Below are 14,372 nucleotides of genomic sequence, written 5' to 3'. Positions count from 1 at the left end.
TTCGTTGACCTCGAAGGAGCAGCCGTTATCCGATCGTACATACTTTGAAGTGTTGTCCCCAGCCATAAAATTAAATGAACGAGATCAAGCACTGGTTTCAAACAGCTGGTCACCGACCACGTCGACATCGGCTCTTTATCATCCGTATAGCATTAGCTGCATGGGTCATGAGCCGACATGCTTGACCAATCCATGCGAGTAAGTCGGCAAAGGCATCGGGGGAGCACACGATCCCCTTCCGTGTCAATGTGCGCGGGCTGTTTGATTGCGATGTCGTTTTCTGGCCACCTCAGGCGAACTCGATCCCCTGCGGAAAGTATGACATGTACTCGCGCGCATCGTCTTCGCCGCTTGCAGGACGGTTGTACTGAACACTCGTGTGCATTCGACCTGGACATGACATCGTTGTGGTATGCATGATCCGCGGATAACCAAATGTGCGCGGCATGACATCATCAGAACGGTGACCTGTGCGCAGACCCGTGGAGGTCAGCGGTTGCAGCTTGTACGCTCAAGTAATTCCATGCACGTGATGCACCCGCGTCTTTTCCACTGGATAGAAGCGCTGGTCGTGCTGATCAATGGCTCATAACTTGCCCTGATCAGTATCCAAGGACCAAGGATACGTACAGCACACGGCAAGCCAACAAACTTTCCAACCTTGCATAATGAGCATGACCCTCGCTTGTTAGTCATGAGTCAGTATGGCCCTATGGTACAAAGAATCGGCGTGGATTGCAAAACCCTATTTTGTCAAATTTGGTCGTCATCAAAACCGGCTTTCCATGCCCACGCGTGAAAGCAATCAACATGTGGGAGAGTGGAGAGTGCTGTGGTGCCCATCGCCCCACGTTACCCCCTGCCTTGGTTGTCAGAGAGACTGATCAGATCCGTGCAATCTGAAATGGCCAACTTACCTCCACTATGGGGTCAATTGACCCTCTTCGATCACCCGTCCTCCTTTCTCCAGCTCCGTTTCTTACAAGGGCAACAACGTAGGGAGAAGAAGCATCGACCTGGTAGCAGATTAGAAACAGTGAGAGTAGGCCGTGCATCGCTGCAATCCCTCCACCTGGTCACGCTGACGCCCCTCTCCCTTCGTCCCCGCCCCTTCGCGTGTCGCTGCTTACTGTTTGTTGTAGATTTCAAAATGGCTTACATTGCAGCTGCGAGGTGCGTGCGCGCCGAGACCAAGCCGGCACTCTCTTACTGATCTGCCAGCATTTAGAGCGATGACTGATCCTGCGTTCGACGCATTCGCCTGCTGCTGCTGCTGCCGCTGCTCCTTCCTTTTGCAGGCGAACGCCCTTCGGTGCCTTCGGAGGCAAGTTGAGAAACCTGTGAGTGCTCTCAGCTCCCATTTCCTGCGAACGCCAGCAGACTGCTGCCCAGCACAGTTTTTTTTGAAGGAGGTCATTTTTACTCACGCACATCCGGTACCGTGGGACTGCCACAACAACAGGAAAGCCTCCGAGCTCGGCGCTCACGCCGCCAAGGCCGCCCTGGCTGATCTGCCAAAGGGCGTACAGGTCGACTCGACCATCTTCGGCATGGTATGCCAGTCAGATAACACCGGGCCTTATGTGGCGCGACACATTGGGTGTGTGCCCCCCCCCTAAGCCCTCTATTAGTATCATGCTGATGGTAACCCTCGCTCACTGTTCAGCCATCTTGCCGGGCTTCCCGTCACGACTCCCGCGCTGACAGTGAACCGGCTGTGCGGGAGCGGGTTCCAGAGCATCGTCAACGCTATGCATGAGATCAAGGCTGGCGACAGCCATGTCGTTCTGACCGGCGGGACAGAGAGCATGTCACTATCGCCGTACACGCTGCACGGCGTGCGCTTCGGCGGCGGCAAGTTTGGTGTCGACCTCAAGCTCGTCGACAGCCTCATGGCCGCGCTGACGGACATGGTACCCAAGCCGACGCCGATGGGCATCACCGCCGAGAACCTGGCAGAAAAGTACGGCATCACGCGCGAGCAGTGCGACCAGTACGCACTGCAGTCGCAGCAACGCTGGCAGAAGGCCAACGAGGATGGCGCTTTCGCGCAAGAGATTTCTCCTGTCGAGATCAAGTCTAAAAATGTGGGCATCGCATGCGTCCGCGCCCTTCTCTCCTTTCTCGGCGCTTTGGCTTACCTGACTGATATTTTGCTCTTATGCTTACAGGGCACCGAAACCTTCTTGGTGGACGAACACCCGCGCAGCAAGACGACGGTCGAGACGCTCGCCAAGCTCCCATCAGTCTTCAAGAAGGACGGTACAGTGACGGCGGGAAACGCATCTGGGATTTGCGACGGCGCGGCGGCGAACGTGGTTGTTTCGGAGGAGGCGATAAAGCGCTTCGGCATCACGCCGCTCGCGCGTGTCGTCTCGTACGGCGTAACGGCGTGCGAGCCGAGCATCATGGGCATCGGGCCTGTCGATGCGATCAAGCTGGCACTCCAGCGCGCTGACCTCAGCATGGACGATATCGACCTATTCGACGTCAACGAGGCCTTTGCAGCGCAATTCCTCTCTGTGCAAAAGGAGCTGGGCCTGCCGAACGACAAGACGAATCTCTTTGGCGGCGCCATTGCGCTTGGCCACCCGCTCGGCGCGTCCGGCGCGCGCATCATCAACAACCTTACGCACAACCTGCAACGCCTCGAGAAGAGGTACGCCGTTGGTGCCGCATGCATCGGGGGCGGGCAGGCCGTCGCGATCGTGCTGGAGCGTAGCTGAGCTGGCAGGTGTCGCGCACGACTCTTCCCCCGCGGGAGCGAGATGCACGCAAGGAGAACGCCGCGGATGGGACGTATTGCGCGAATGTGAGACTTTTCGCACAAGCTGGAGTTCGTTTTGTAGCGGGCCACGCGCATAGTACTAGACGAGTGTCCTGAGGAAAGTATTAGCCCATGCACAAGAGGAAGTTCAGGCCATTCATCGATCGTCCCATGTCATTCCACCCTTCAGAGATACAGGATAGAACTAGAGGCGTGCGTTGACAATGTCCACGAACTCTGGCTTGAGCGAGGCACCGCCGACGAGGAAACCGTCAATGTCCGCTTGAGTAGCTGCGGCGAAAGAAGCAAATGGTGTAAATGTGGTTAGCGCCTGGACCACGCAAGGCGCGGCTCTCCGGCCTCCGAGCAAGAGGACACTCACAGAGCTCCTTGCAGTTCTTGGCAGCGACGCTACCGCCGTAGATGATGCGCAGCTTGTTGGCGACAGACTGGCCAAGCTTGCTCGCGGCCCACTTGCGGATTTCGGAGTGCACTTCTTGCGCTTGCTGTGATGTAGCGACTTTACCCGTGCCTGATGTGCAAAGTTTCGTCAGTCAGTACTGACGATCGGAAAAGGAAAGGCCGAGACGCTATTGCCCACCAATAGCCCACACCGGCTCATATGCGACGACGATCTTGCTGGAGATGGAGTAAAGAACGAAAGGAGTGTGAGAGGGTCACGCAAACATGTGCGCCGGTAAGGAGAAGGGCACGCACCTCCAGTCCTTGACCTCCTGCTCAACAGCGTTAAGCTGCCTCGTGACGACAGAGACGGTCTCGTCCTTCTCGCGCTGCTCGAGCGTCTCTCCGATGCAGAGGATGACGCTGAGGCCAGCTTCGAGCGCCGCCTTGGTTTTCTCTGCAACATTGTGGTCTGCCTCGCCAAAGAGCGTGCGGCGCTCCGAGTGGCCGATGATGACCCAGGGGACCTGGGCGTCGACCAGCTGGTCGACGGAAACCTCACCTGTCACCAGGAATGAATATGAGCCGCAGGGAGTTAGTCGAAGATCTTCTCGGGCAGCAGACAGCGGAGGCAAATTCACGCACCGGTGAAGGCACCGGAGCTCTTGTGGTAGGCATTCTGTGCGCTAACTTTGATGTTCGGGTGCGACGAAGCCTGGAGGTAGTCCTTGACCTGCAGCAGGTGGATGAACGGAGGAGCGACAACGATCTCTGTATGCAAACTATCACCATCAGTTGGTGAACATAATGTGCCCATCTTCTGCTTGTCTCATGCGTATCGCTCAACAGAGCCTGGGCAAGATGGACTGAACCTTCCATAGACAAATGCGCTACGCACCAGTGCTCTCATCGAGTTTGGACGCGATGAGGTGGTCGATGAGCTTCTTGCTCGAATCGAGCGTTCCGTTCATCTTCCAGTTTCCTCCCACGAACAGACCTGGACAAGCAGGCGAAATAGTCAGTGGAATGGTGATCAGAGATCAGCGTCACGAGGAGTCGAGCGTCACGAGGGTGGTGATCGCCCACCGGTCCCCCGGCGGAGAATCGGACGTACCTCTTGGCGACGACATTATGGCAGTGTTCCTTCGGGATGCTCAGGGTAGGAAAGGACTTTGCTTCTGCAGGCGATGAGAATGAATATGATCGTCTCAGAAGAGCAGCAAGAATTACCAGGTTTTTGGAGGCAAGGTTATATAGACGGCGACGGAAGAGAAGTGACTGTTGGCCTGTGCGTGCGCCTTGGAGCGAAATCTGAAGTCTGTTGGTTTCCTGAAGGGCGGAAATGTTTGATTCACAGCACCCACGCGGCGCAGTGCAGCATGCTCTCCGCACGGTTCCGATTGGGGGCCGGGGCGGCGGGGCCAGAAGGGTGATCTGTAGCATGAGGCCAAAGCCCACGCCCGTTGTAGGGGGACTTCCCGATTCACATGCTTTGACATCCTGGACGAACGCACTCAAGCCTTACGACCACCACGACGACAACGCCCAAAACGGAGCTCAGGCGCATTCGTTGTAAGTGAAGCGTCGCACGAGCAGTGATCCTTGTAGCGCAGCAGTTCTGCAAGTTGCAAACCACCCGGCTAACGGATCACGCAGGGCAGCTGGAAGAATCGCACCGAGTTGAAAGAGGAACATACACAATGTGAGCCGCCCCTCGCTATCCCTCTTACTCTGGACAGCGGGAAACTATTTATTGTGGACCGGTCAGGTGATTGGGACTCTTACTCAAACTGCTGTCTCTTCTGTTCAAGGTCTTGGCAAACGTACGTAGACACGAACCTGCTTGGCAGCGGCCGCGTGTCGCACGCGGCGATCCTCGGGCTCAAGGGCGGGGTGAGTAGCGCATTTGGTGCACATGACTATGCCGAGCCTGTCCGCATCTGAAGAAGCGGCAAACGCCGATCATGCCATTTTCAATTGCGATTCCTTCCTTAGGTTTGGGCAACATCGTCCGGCTTTGCACTGACGCCAGAAGAACAAAGGACGATTGTCAGCACGTTTGACGCGCCGGACACGGCGCAGGCGAACGGGATCAGGGCCGCCGGTCGCAAGTACTTCTGCCTCAAGGCCGATGGGAGGAGCGTGTACGGGAAACAAGGGGTGCGTGCACGCATGTGCTCCTGTTTTCTCCTAGCCGCTCGGCTCCAGGGTCGCGTCTGCTCACTTTTCCTTTTCCTCCCTCTCTCATCTCGCCACCTCTCCAAACTTTGGACTCTGTGCCAAACGCCTTCACAGGCTGACGGAATCGTCTGCGTCAAGACCGCACAATGTGTTCTGGTCTGCGTTTACCTCAGTCCCATCGTACCCGGCGAAGCGAACAAAGTCGTTGAATCACTCGGTGAGTCAAAAGCGGTTCTGTAGGGACTTTCTGCGCTTGTCCGCACGCTCATCGAACGAATTCGTCTGCTTTCACTTTCATTTCAATCGCAGGCGACTACCTCATCTCCGCAGGCTTCTAAGGTGGAGTCCTTAAAGACGTCCTGCTGTCCGCCACGTGTGTAATAGAAGCAGCAGAAGCGAAAGTAAATGCGTCTTGGTTTCAGAGCCAGAGAAAGCGGAAAAAAAAGAATCCATGTGACGTGGGCATGTTGACGCACATGAGCTTCGAATGAAGATTATGCGTGAAGAGAAGGTGATTTCTTCGGCGAAGTACAGCGTGCAAGGATCACGTAGTTACTCGATCACTGGTCTCAAATATCAGTCGTGTTAGAACGAGGCAGCAGCCTATAACTAAAAGGCGAATAGACTGCTTTGAAGCTCTCTTGTCACTCACCAGTACCCATAGTAGTCTCTACCCTTTGTTGCATTTCGCATCTTGCAATGGTGATGAGCTGTCTCTCGTCGCAGTCATAGCCCCCTGACCTAAACGTGTAACTGTTTATGTGAGTCCAAGGTGGTGTCGTGGCGGGCCGAGCGGCCAGGCACAAGTGGATCTTCAAAGCGGAACACGCCCAGAGGAAAGAACCTTTGCTTGTTCCAGGAGGTCCTCGACTCGTCACCTCTGCGAAGCTCTTGTTGATTTGAGAGGGCCTGTATGCTGAGCTACTCATTGCTCACCTCTCACGTCAATAAATGCTTGCAGAGTTTCTCCTTTTGCTGTTGCTCTCCGGAACTCCACTACCACAACCAAGGTCCACCGCCCAGCCGTCATACCTCGAAAAGTACACTTGGACTCCATCGTCCAGTGGCGCAGACGAGCATAGAGCACTTGTTGCAACTCGGGTGATCGCGTCACCTATGCTGCCTAAATCACCTGTGTCATCAGCGAGGGCAGCAGCGCGCTTGGTCTCCTCCCCGCCCCGAGCAGCGTCCCCGTATACATTGCGACCCGTCGCAAACCTGGCCTCTTCGCCTGCCGTCTCACGTGTTTTCAGCAAATCAATTTCCAGCGTTAGGACCCTTCCCTCTTCCTCTTCGTTGAAGATGGCGTGTCCCAACTCCCGAACACCTACCGTAGAGGGGACGAGGCAGCTGGCATCCATTGCCGCGAACTCGGCAACCCCCGCCTCGAGCTTCCTCGACGCTCTTCCTTCCGGGTATCAAATCCAATCCTCGTCTTCTCAAGGGGCGCAGTACGCTGTGTTCTCCAAAGATCTCGAGAAGCCAGCATTAGACGACCAATCCTACAGACTCATCACTCTGGCGAATGGACTAGAAGCACTGCTCATCCACGACCCAAAGACGGACAAGGCGAGCGCCGCGATGGACATTAAGGTAGGCCACCTCTCAGATCCAGAAGATGTGGCGGGCCTTGCGCATTATTGCGAGCACATGCTCTTTTTGGGGACGAAGAAGGTATGTCGCGACACGAAGGTCGTCCCGGCGCAGTTCATCTCGCGCAGTATGCTGACGTTGTTTTCTGTGCCCTCCTCTCGTCTGTTAGTATCCCCGGGAGAACGAATACTCGGAATTTCTCAACAATCACTCGGGGAGCTCGAACGCATTCACCGCTCTCGACAACACATGTTATTTCTTCGATGTCGGCCATGCCCATCTCGAAGGCGCGCTCGACCGCTTCGCCCAATTCTTCCTGGAGCCGCTCTTTGATCCGAGCTGCGCAGAGCGCGAGGTCCGAGCAGTCGACTCGGAGCACAAGAAGAACTTGCAAAGCGACGCATGGCGCAGCTTCCAGTTGGAGAAGAGCTTGAGCGACCCGTCACACCCGTACTCCAAATTCGGCACGGGCAACCTGAAGACGCTTTGGGACGCGCCCCGGTCCAAAGGCAAGAGCGTGCGGGACGAGCTGCTCAAGTTCCACGACCGCTACTATTCGGCAAACGTCATGAAGCTTGTCGTAATCGGCAGGGAGGACCTGGATACGCTGACAAATATGGCTATAAGCAAATTCTCGGGTGTCAAGAACAAAGGCATCGCACCTCCCGAGTTCCCCTCGTCGCCATTCAGCCCAGAGCAACTGCAGACGCAGGTCTTCTTCCGCTCTGTCAAGGACATTCGATTGCTGCACGTCATGTTTCCCATCCCGGATCAAGTGCCGTACTTCCGGACCAAACCTGCACAGTTCCTCTCACACTTCATCGGTCACGAGGGCCAGGGATCGATTCTGTCGCACCTCAAGAACAAAGGCTGGTCCAATCGCCTGTCTGCCGGAGCGGCCGACGGCGCGAACGGGTTCGAGTTCTTCAAGATTTCGGTAGACCTCACCACTGAGGGCCTAGCGCATTACGATGATGTCATCGCCTCGATTTTCAAGTACATTGAGCTCCTGCGAGACGGCAGCTCGCTTCAGGAGTGGGCATTTAAGGAGGTGCAGCAGTTGAGCGAGCTCAACTTCCGCTTTAAGGAAAAATCGCCACCCGCGTCGTATGCGTCGCAGCTGGCGGGACAGATGCAGATCAACTATCCACGCGAGTGGATCCTCTCTGGACCGTACCTCACGCGCGACTTTAACGTCGACCTCATCAAGGATCTGCTCAAGCAGCTCACGCCGACCAAGTGCCGCGTGTTTGTCGCTGCTCAGCAGATGCCGGATGGGACGCAGAGCTGGGACAGCAAGGAGAAGTGGTATGGGACAGAGTACAAGCTGATGCAGTTGCCGGACAAGCTGCTTGAATTCCAGCAGCCGAATGCGGAGGACTTGGCGTTACCCGGACCGAACAGCTTCATCCCGAAGAACTTTGAGGTGCCGGGCAAGGAACAGGCGGACAAGCTGACGCCAAGCAAGCAGCCTGTCATGCTCCTCAATTCACCAACCACCCGGCTGTGGCACAAGAAGGACGACCGGTTCTGGCTGCCGAAGGCGAACGTGTTTATGCTTTTGCGCAGCCCGCTTATCGATGCAACGCCGAACAATGCTGTCAAGGCGCGTCTATTTGTCGAATTGGTCAAGGACGCGCTCACCGAGTACTCTTACGACGCCGAGCTTGCTGGTCTCGGTTACAATATCGAGAGTCATACAGACGGCATCGGCCTCGCTGTGGACGGGTACAACGACAAGCTCGCTGTGCTGTGCAAGTACATCCTCGAGGCGGTCGCATCGTTCCAAGTCGACAAGAAGCGATTCGAAATCCTCAAAGACCAAGTCACGCGCAGCTACCAGAATTTCCAGCTGGAGGCACCCTATCAGCACGCCAACTACTACACGACCTACCTGCTCATGGAACGCATGTGGACTGCCGAGGAGAAGCTCGCCGAGCTCGATGGCTTGACAGCGGAGGATGTGCAGCGCTTCATCCCCGAACTGCTAGGCCGGCTGCACATCGAGATGCTCGCGCACGGCAACCTGCAGCGCGAGGATGCCATTAAGCTCAAAGACATGGCAGAGTCGATCCTCAAGCCGAAGGCTCTGGCGCCCGCGGAGCTCGTCTCTCATCGCTCGCTCGTGCTGCCGCCGGCCACGAGCCTGAGCTGGTCGAAGGAGGTGGCGCACACGGAGAACGTGAACTCGTCCATCGAATACTACTGCCAAGTGGGCGACCCGATGGATGTGTCTTTGCGTACGCGCCTCTTGCTGTTTGCGCAAATCGCCAGCGAGCCGTGCTTCGACCAGCTGCGCACGAAGGAGCAGCTCGGCTATCTCGTCTTCAGCAGCGCGCGCAAGATGGTTGGCCAGTGCGGCTTCCGCGTGCTGGTGCAGTCCGAGCGCGATGTGGCACACGTCGAGTCGCGCATCGATGTGTTCTTCGACTACTTGAAGAATGTCCTGGACAAGATGACGCAGGACGAGTTCAACGCGCACAAAGAGTCGCTCATCCAGTCGCGTCTGGAGGTCGTCAAGAATCTCGGAGAGGAGGCTTCGCGCTTCTGGTACCATATCCATTCTAGGTGCGTTGTTGCAAGTTCTTTCTCCCTTTTTCACCCTCGCCGACTGACACGCCGAGTCTATTCCCCAGGTACTACGACTTTTTGCAACGTGAAACGGACGTCGCTGCGCTGCGCGAGCTGACGAAGCAGGACATTGTCGACTTCTTTATGCGCTACATTCACCACTCGAGCGTGACGCGCTCGAAGCTGACGGTTAACCTGCGCTCGCAGGTGAAGCCGACGCTGCTGAGTGCAGTGGCGGTCGATGCTCTCATGCCGGAACTGCTCAAGTTCGGCGCCGAGGAGGGCGATGTGGAGGCGCTCAAGGCTCAGGCATTGAGCGTCGAGAGCGTCACCGAGTATGTGCGCGAGACGATCGGCGCGGACAATGCGCCGCTCGTTGAGCAGGTCTGCGCGAAGGTCGCCGAGCTGGCCAAGCAGCATCCGGCGCATTCGCAGCAGGTTGTCATCCCTTCGGCGCCGGGTGTCAAGACACAGGTGGTGGACGACGCGGTGCTGCTCAAGTCCAATCTGGCGCCTTCCAAGGCGGCGGTGCCGGTCAAGACATGGACCGAGTTTGCTGCCGATGGCTCGCGCGCCAACCTGTGAACCAGATCCGGATTTTTATCGGTGTCACGTAGCATGGGCGCTTTTTTGTTACCCGTCGGGACGGTGCCGCTGTGTGTAGTATATAATAGCGTTTACCTGTACGCGTCCCCCTCTCCTACTCTGGCTTGCCACGATCTTGTCATCCTGAACAGCTTTTCATGATGAAAGATGATGATTCGGAAAACATTCGACTCCATGCACGAGCTTACGGAATCCACGGTCAAGGACGTGTTCTCGCCAAGGAGGACTGGCCCATCAGCCCCGCCTGTCCCTATAGTGCTTTGTGAAAACCAGGGTGCGCACTAGGTTATGCACCGTTGGGGTGATTCATTCAGGTGACTTCCTCTATGTCCCATGTCAATGTTGACCCATCAAGCTCTTCCAACCTTGTCGAAGGGGATAGGCGTTCTCAGCGCTCAGCTCGCTCAGCACCACTTTCCTGATCATCAGAAGACGAGATGAGGCGTCGCGGAAACCGGAATTCGGAATTAAGATTCCATGACATCCACCAGGCATCAGCCCAGTCTTGATGCTCTCTTCCTTGTGGGTGCATGTGCGCACGAGCCACCCACCCCGCCCAGCCATCTTCTCAGATGCAAGCCACGCACTCTTCCTGCACTGCCAAGTCTTCATCTATCGACCGCCAATCATTCCAGCTCATCTCATCGCGGTTGAATCGACTTCCTCCGATCCCAGCTCCCCTCGTACAGATATCTCACGCCCCCAGTAGAACGGACTGCTTGTCATCATGGAGGTAGGTTTGATCGGCGCGCTCACCTTATTGCCAGGAGCGGTGCGTGCCGGAGCAGCTGTGATAGGTGCTGACCGTCAGCCTTCTATTCGTCCTTGCAGAACCTCATCAACGCTGCTTCGGGATTCCTGGGCAACCAGGCTGGTCAGAAGGGTAGCGGCAACGGCGGCTTTGACCTCGGTGACCTCGGTTCGCTCGTCTCTGCAGCAAGCAACCACGCGCAGCAGAACAACAACCCGCAGGATTCGTCCATGTTCTCGCAGATTGCATCGCACTTGCAGACGCAGCAGCAGCAAGGCAACATCCGGCCATCGGACGACGACCCGTCGGACGACCAGCTGATGCAGCACCATGACCAGGTCGTCAACAGCGACAACAACGTTGGCTCTGGCGAAATCGGCAACGCTGCCGCGCTCAGCGCCATCAAGAGCTTCCTGGGCAACAGTGGCAGCCAGCAGGGCGGCGGCAACATGCAGAGCCAGTTGTGAGTTTCTTCCCTCAGTTTTCCTGGAAGGAGAGCCAGGGCTGACACACTGAATTATCGCACAAATCAAGGATCGGTATGGCCATGTCTCAAGCAGCCCAATTCTTCGACCAAAAGCAAGGTCAGGGCCTCGCACAGGGTAGCAAGAATGACGCGGTCCAGCAGGCCGGTCAGATGGCCATGAAGCTGATGATGAAAAATCAGGTGAGAATCAATTGTGGGCCCAGAACATTTTCCTCATGCTTTTATCTGAATCCAGATGCTCACGACTCGTCCCTTCATTCTACTGCAGCTTTCGAGCATGATCGGCGGCGGCAACAGCGGTGGTCTGGCGTCACTTGCCAGCAAGTTCTTGTAAGGAAACTTGAACAGTAGAACCGTTCATTCGAGATTCAATTGGACACGGGAGGAGCTGACAGCTCTAGTTCGGGATTCAAATAAACAATGTAGTACACAAAAAAGTGACAATTTTTCATCACAAGCCACCAAGGCTTTCCTCCGCTTTCCTTTAGCCTGATCTCATCTGCCTAAGAACTTGCCGAATCCGCACTTTTTTGTCATCTTCTCCGTCGTGGCTATGGCAGTGCCGAATGGCGGGGGAGCAGTGGGATCGCTCACTGGCGCTGGGCGCTGACGGGAATGCTGCTGCTCTTGAGAACGAGGGATGCGAGGCTGGCGCCATCGGCGTACGCGTTCGTGCTGCCGGAGCTGAAGGGGCTGTTTGGGGGGCTGGTGTCGATGCCGGTGCGGGTGGCGGCGTCTGCGTCGGTGCCCACACAGGCGTTGCTGGCATATGGGCAGAAGGCGTCGCACCTGCGGCTGTCTGCGGCCTAGATGCACTCTTAGGTGCTGGAGCTGGAGGCGATGCGCCCGTCGAGCTATCCGGTGCATTCACAGATGATCTTGACGCCACCGCCAACGTTGCAGAATCTTTACCTTTGGCGTATACACGCAGCTGCCCCAGGCCGATTGTGCCCTCATCTCCGTCAGTGAGTGCAGCAATCGCGTCGGCTTTGGCGCGTATGTCACCATCGCTACCAGATGCGACGACCACCGTGCTGGTCAGGAGCAAGCCAGGCCATGGCGAGAACAACGTCGTCGCGGCTGATTTCGTCCTCCCCACATCTTCTACTAGGCCGCTGCGAGATGTATCGAGGGACTACACGGCGACCACAGCGCCGTTCTGCGAGTGCGAAGCGTCCTTGCTCATCATGGGCATAGCTCGGTATTCCCAGCCTTGCGTCAGCGTCAGCGGAGGTGGAGGCAAATTACGCAGTGCGAGCGATGCGGAGGAGGATGCTGAGATTGGACTCTGGACAAAATGACAAGGGGTGATCGCTCGGGACTCTTGGCGTCTTTTACCATGCGCTTCACCCTCTTCATTCTCTCCTTCTGCGTCTTTTCCTCCTTCCTCAGGATACCAGGCAGCCTCCTGGCGCTGAAGCGTTCGATCGCACCGTTTGAGCTCCTCATCCTTGGCTTGCTGTCCTCTCCGCCATTGAGAAGATTCTTCCGCCGCATACACTTGATCTCCTCGCGCAGCTGCTTACGAGCCTGCTTTGCCTCGCACTTGCGCAGAGACTCTTCGTGTCGCTTTGCCATGAGCTCAGTAAACGAGTCGCGCGCGGCTGTGAAGCCCGCCGCGACGCCACGCGTCATGATCTTGGCGCCAGCGACGGGGGCATTCACCTCCACGCGTTGGTGGTTTGGATTTATGACGAAACGAGCGATCGTTGTTTGAGATCTTGTGGTGACTTGGACGATAATGTCTTTCTGGTAGGGAAGAAAGCAGATGCCAAAGACGCACATGTTGAGCAAAATCTCTCTTGACCTTGACGCAACAGTCTTGCGGAAGATGCACCTGATTGTCTGATAGAAGCAACCAGGCTGTTACGCTGAGTGCTGTCTCGGCAATGGCCGCAAGCATAGACCTTTCCAAGTGGGCATGTTCAATGTCTTGGTCTTGGAGTTCGATCCCAAGTAACCCACGCCTCTCCGAGCTGTATCATAGAAACAGTCTCAATTAGCGACGTCCGTAGGCCTCCTGTGGCAGAAAAGAAATATTCTTATCGTGCGTCGCATCCAAGCATTTTCCCCCAGCTGCTCGGCCGTCTCCTCTCCAGGTGCGGCATTGAGAAATCGCAACGGACCTGGGTGTGATGTGGGATCGATATCTCAGCGCCAAATATGCCCAGAGACTACATTTTCACGGTTCGCAACACGCCTCATGAATGCTCGGCTGCCAGTTTGGTATGGGATCCGCAATGGTGTCGAGCTCTCGGGTAACTTGCCCTGCGGGGGAATGATTCCAGTCCCATGTTGAAGGCGTCGCAGATTGTGAGGCAGCGGTACAAACGCTCACCAGCGGCGGCAACCCTGGGCTGGCGCTCTGCGATTCGGGAAGCCTGCGCGAGGCATACCACATCTGGGACCTCCTCGTCCGCCGCCGCCAAAACCGCCATGACCTGGTGAGTGCAGTGCACCACGACGGGGCCGTCAAGGCCATTGATGCCGTCCCCGCGAAGTCTAAGCCCACTCCGCGCACCGCCCATGACGCTGCTTGCACCACCAAATCCACCGTGACCACCCGCACCTTGGAGGTCGGCGAAGCTGCTTGGATCATCGCGAAGTGTGCGCCAGTCCATGTCGCCACCATAGCCACCGCAACCGGGCGGACCGCGGAGGCCGCCGCCCATGCCCGTCATCGGGCCTGCAAAGTATCCGTGGCCACCGAAGCCACCGGGAGGACCGCCGTGCATGCCGCGAATGTCGACCGGCCTTGAAAGCTGCGATAGGCAAACGGCTTGAAATAGTTACCGGAACGGCCGACGGGCCGGGCGTCCCAGTCGACCGCCAGTCGCTAAGTCCGCTGCGCTGTAAGCACTATGCGTCGGTGAAGTATGGCGTCGAAACTGCAAAGCTGTGCGCACTGAGTGCCATGTCGCTGTCCGCTGCGAAGGATCCATTGATACGGGCCGAGAGGAGTACCATTGCATCGAACGAATCGAGGTCGCGGGGTTGAAACTTTCTTCGAATAG

At 56.7% G+C, this 14,372-nt stretch overlaps 7 protein-coding genes across 7 annotated transcripts; 4 read left to right on the top strand and 3 right to left on the bottom strand.

The window, feature by feature from the left end:
* The first annotated feature begins 933 nt into the window (after positions 1 to 933).
* K437DRAFT_235925 (thiolase) lies at positions 934 to 3,026 on the top strand. Its single transcript, XM_013387690.1, has 6 exons — positions 934 to 1,036; positions 1,143 to 1,173; positions 1,299 to 1,340; positions 1,463 to 1,600; positions 1,667 to 2,087; positions 2,172 to 3,026. The coding sequence occupies exons 2-6, from the start codon at positions 1,151 to 1,153 to the stop codon at positions 2,724 to 2,726; spliced, it is 1,179 nt and encodes a 392-aa protein (XP_013243144.1). The 5' UTR covers positions 934 to 1,036; positions 1,143 to 1,150; the 3' UTR covers positions 2,727 to 3,026.
* K437DRAFT_256626 (putative TPI1-triose-phosphate isomerase) lies at positions 2,930 to 4,423 on the bottom strand. Its single transcript, XM_013387689.1, has 7 exons — positions 4,284 to 4,423; positions 4,068 to 4,166; positions 3,815 to 3,940; positions 3,485 to 3,731; positions 3,369 to 3,406; positions 3,150 to 3,299; positions 2,930 to 3,058 (listed from the first exon to the last, which is right to left on the bottom strand). Exons 1-7 carry the CDS (start codon positions 4,297 to 4,299, stop codon positions 2,973 to 2,975), a joined length of 762 nt encoding a protein of 253 aa, XP_013243143.1. The 5' UTR covers positions 4,300 to 4,423; the 3' UTR covers positions 2,930 to 2,972.
* Positions 4,424 to 4,623: 200 nt separating this feature from the next.
* K437DRAFT_256625 (putative PFY1-profilin) lies at positions 4,624 to 5,855 on the top strand. The gene is made up of 5 exons (XM_013387688.1): positions 4,624 to 4,871; positions 4,981 to 5,062; positions 5,165 to 5,329; positions 5,465 to 5,567; positions 5,660 to 5,855. Coding segments are annotated over exons 1-5 (381 nt in total). The 5' UTR covers positions 4,624 to 4,869; the 3' UTR covers positions 5,689 to 5,855.
* A 419-nt stretch (positions 5,856 to 6,274) lies between these two features.
* K437DRAFT_256623 (uncharacterized protein) lies at positions 6,275 to 10,203 on the top strand. The gene is made up of 3 exons (XM_013387687.1): positions 6,275 to 7,024; positions 7,113 to 9,511; positions 9,580 to 10,203. The coding sequence occupies exons 1-3, from the start codon at positions 6,302 to 6,304 to the stop codon at positions 10,097 to 10,099; spliced, it is 3,642 nt and encodes a 1,213-aa protein (XP_013243141.1). The 5' UTR covers positions 6,275 to 6,301; the 3' UTR covers positions 10,100 to 10,203.
* Positions 10,204 to 10,793: 590 nt separating this feature from the next.
* K437DRAFT_256621 (uncharacterized protein) lies at positions 10,794 to 12,011 on the top strand. Its single transcript, XM_013387686.1, has 4 exons — positions 10,794 to 10,853; positions 10,952 to 11,334; positions 11,406 to 11,538; positions 11,627 to 12,011. The coding sequence occupies exons 1-4, from the start codon at positions 10,848 to 10,850 to the stop codon at positions 11,690 to 11,692; spliced, it is 588 nt and encodes a 195-aa protein (XP_013243140.1). The 5' UTR covers positions 10,794 to 10,847; the 3' UTR covers positions 11,693 to 12,011.
* Positions 11,678 to 12,403, bottom strand: K437DRAFT_122821 (uncharacterized protein). The gene has a single exon (XM_013387685.1). The coding sequence runs from the start codon at positions 12,223 to 12,225 to the stop codon at positions 11,854 to 11,856; it is 372 nt and encodes a 123-aa protein (XP_013243139.1). The 5' UTR covers positions 12,226 to 12,403; the 3' UTR covers positions 11,678 to 11,853.
* On the bottom strand, positions 12,404 to 14,092 carry K437DRAFT_122709 (uncharacterized protein). Its single transcript, XM_013387684.1, has 4 exons — positions 13,697 to 14,092; positions 13,559 to 13,626; positions 13,196 to 13,334; positions 12,404 to 13,107 (listed from the first exon to the last, which is right to left on the bottom strand). The coding sequence occupies exons 1-4, from the start codon at positions 13,988 to 13,990 to the stop codon at positions 12,583 to 12,585; spliced, it is 1,026 nt and encodes a 341-aa protein (XP_013243138.1). The 5' UTR covers positions 13,991 to 14,092; the 3' UTR covers positions 12,404 to 12,582.
* Positions 14,093 to 14,372: the final 280 nt, after the last annotated feature.

This window comes from Tilletiaria anomala (genome assembly GCF_000711695.1).
Source record: "Tilletiaria anomala UBC 951 chromosome Unknown K437scaffold_43, whole genome shotgun sequence".
Lineage (NCBI taxonomy): Eukaryota > Fungi > Basidiomycota > Exobasidiomycetes > Georgefischeriales > Tilletiariaceae > Tilletiaria > Tilletiaria anomala.
This window is presented reverse-complemented; position numbering and strand designations above follow the sequence as displayed.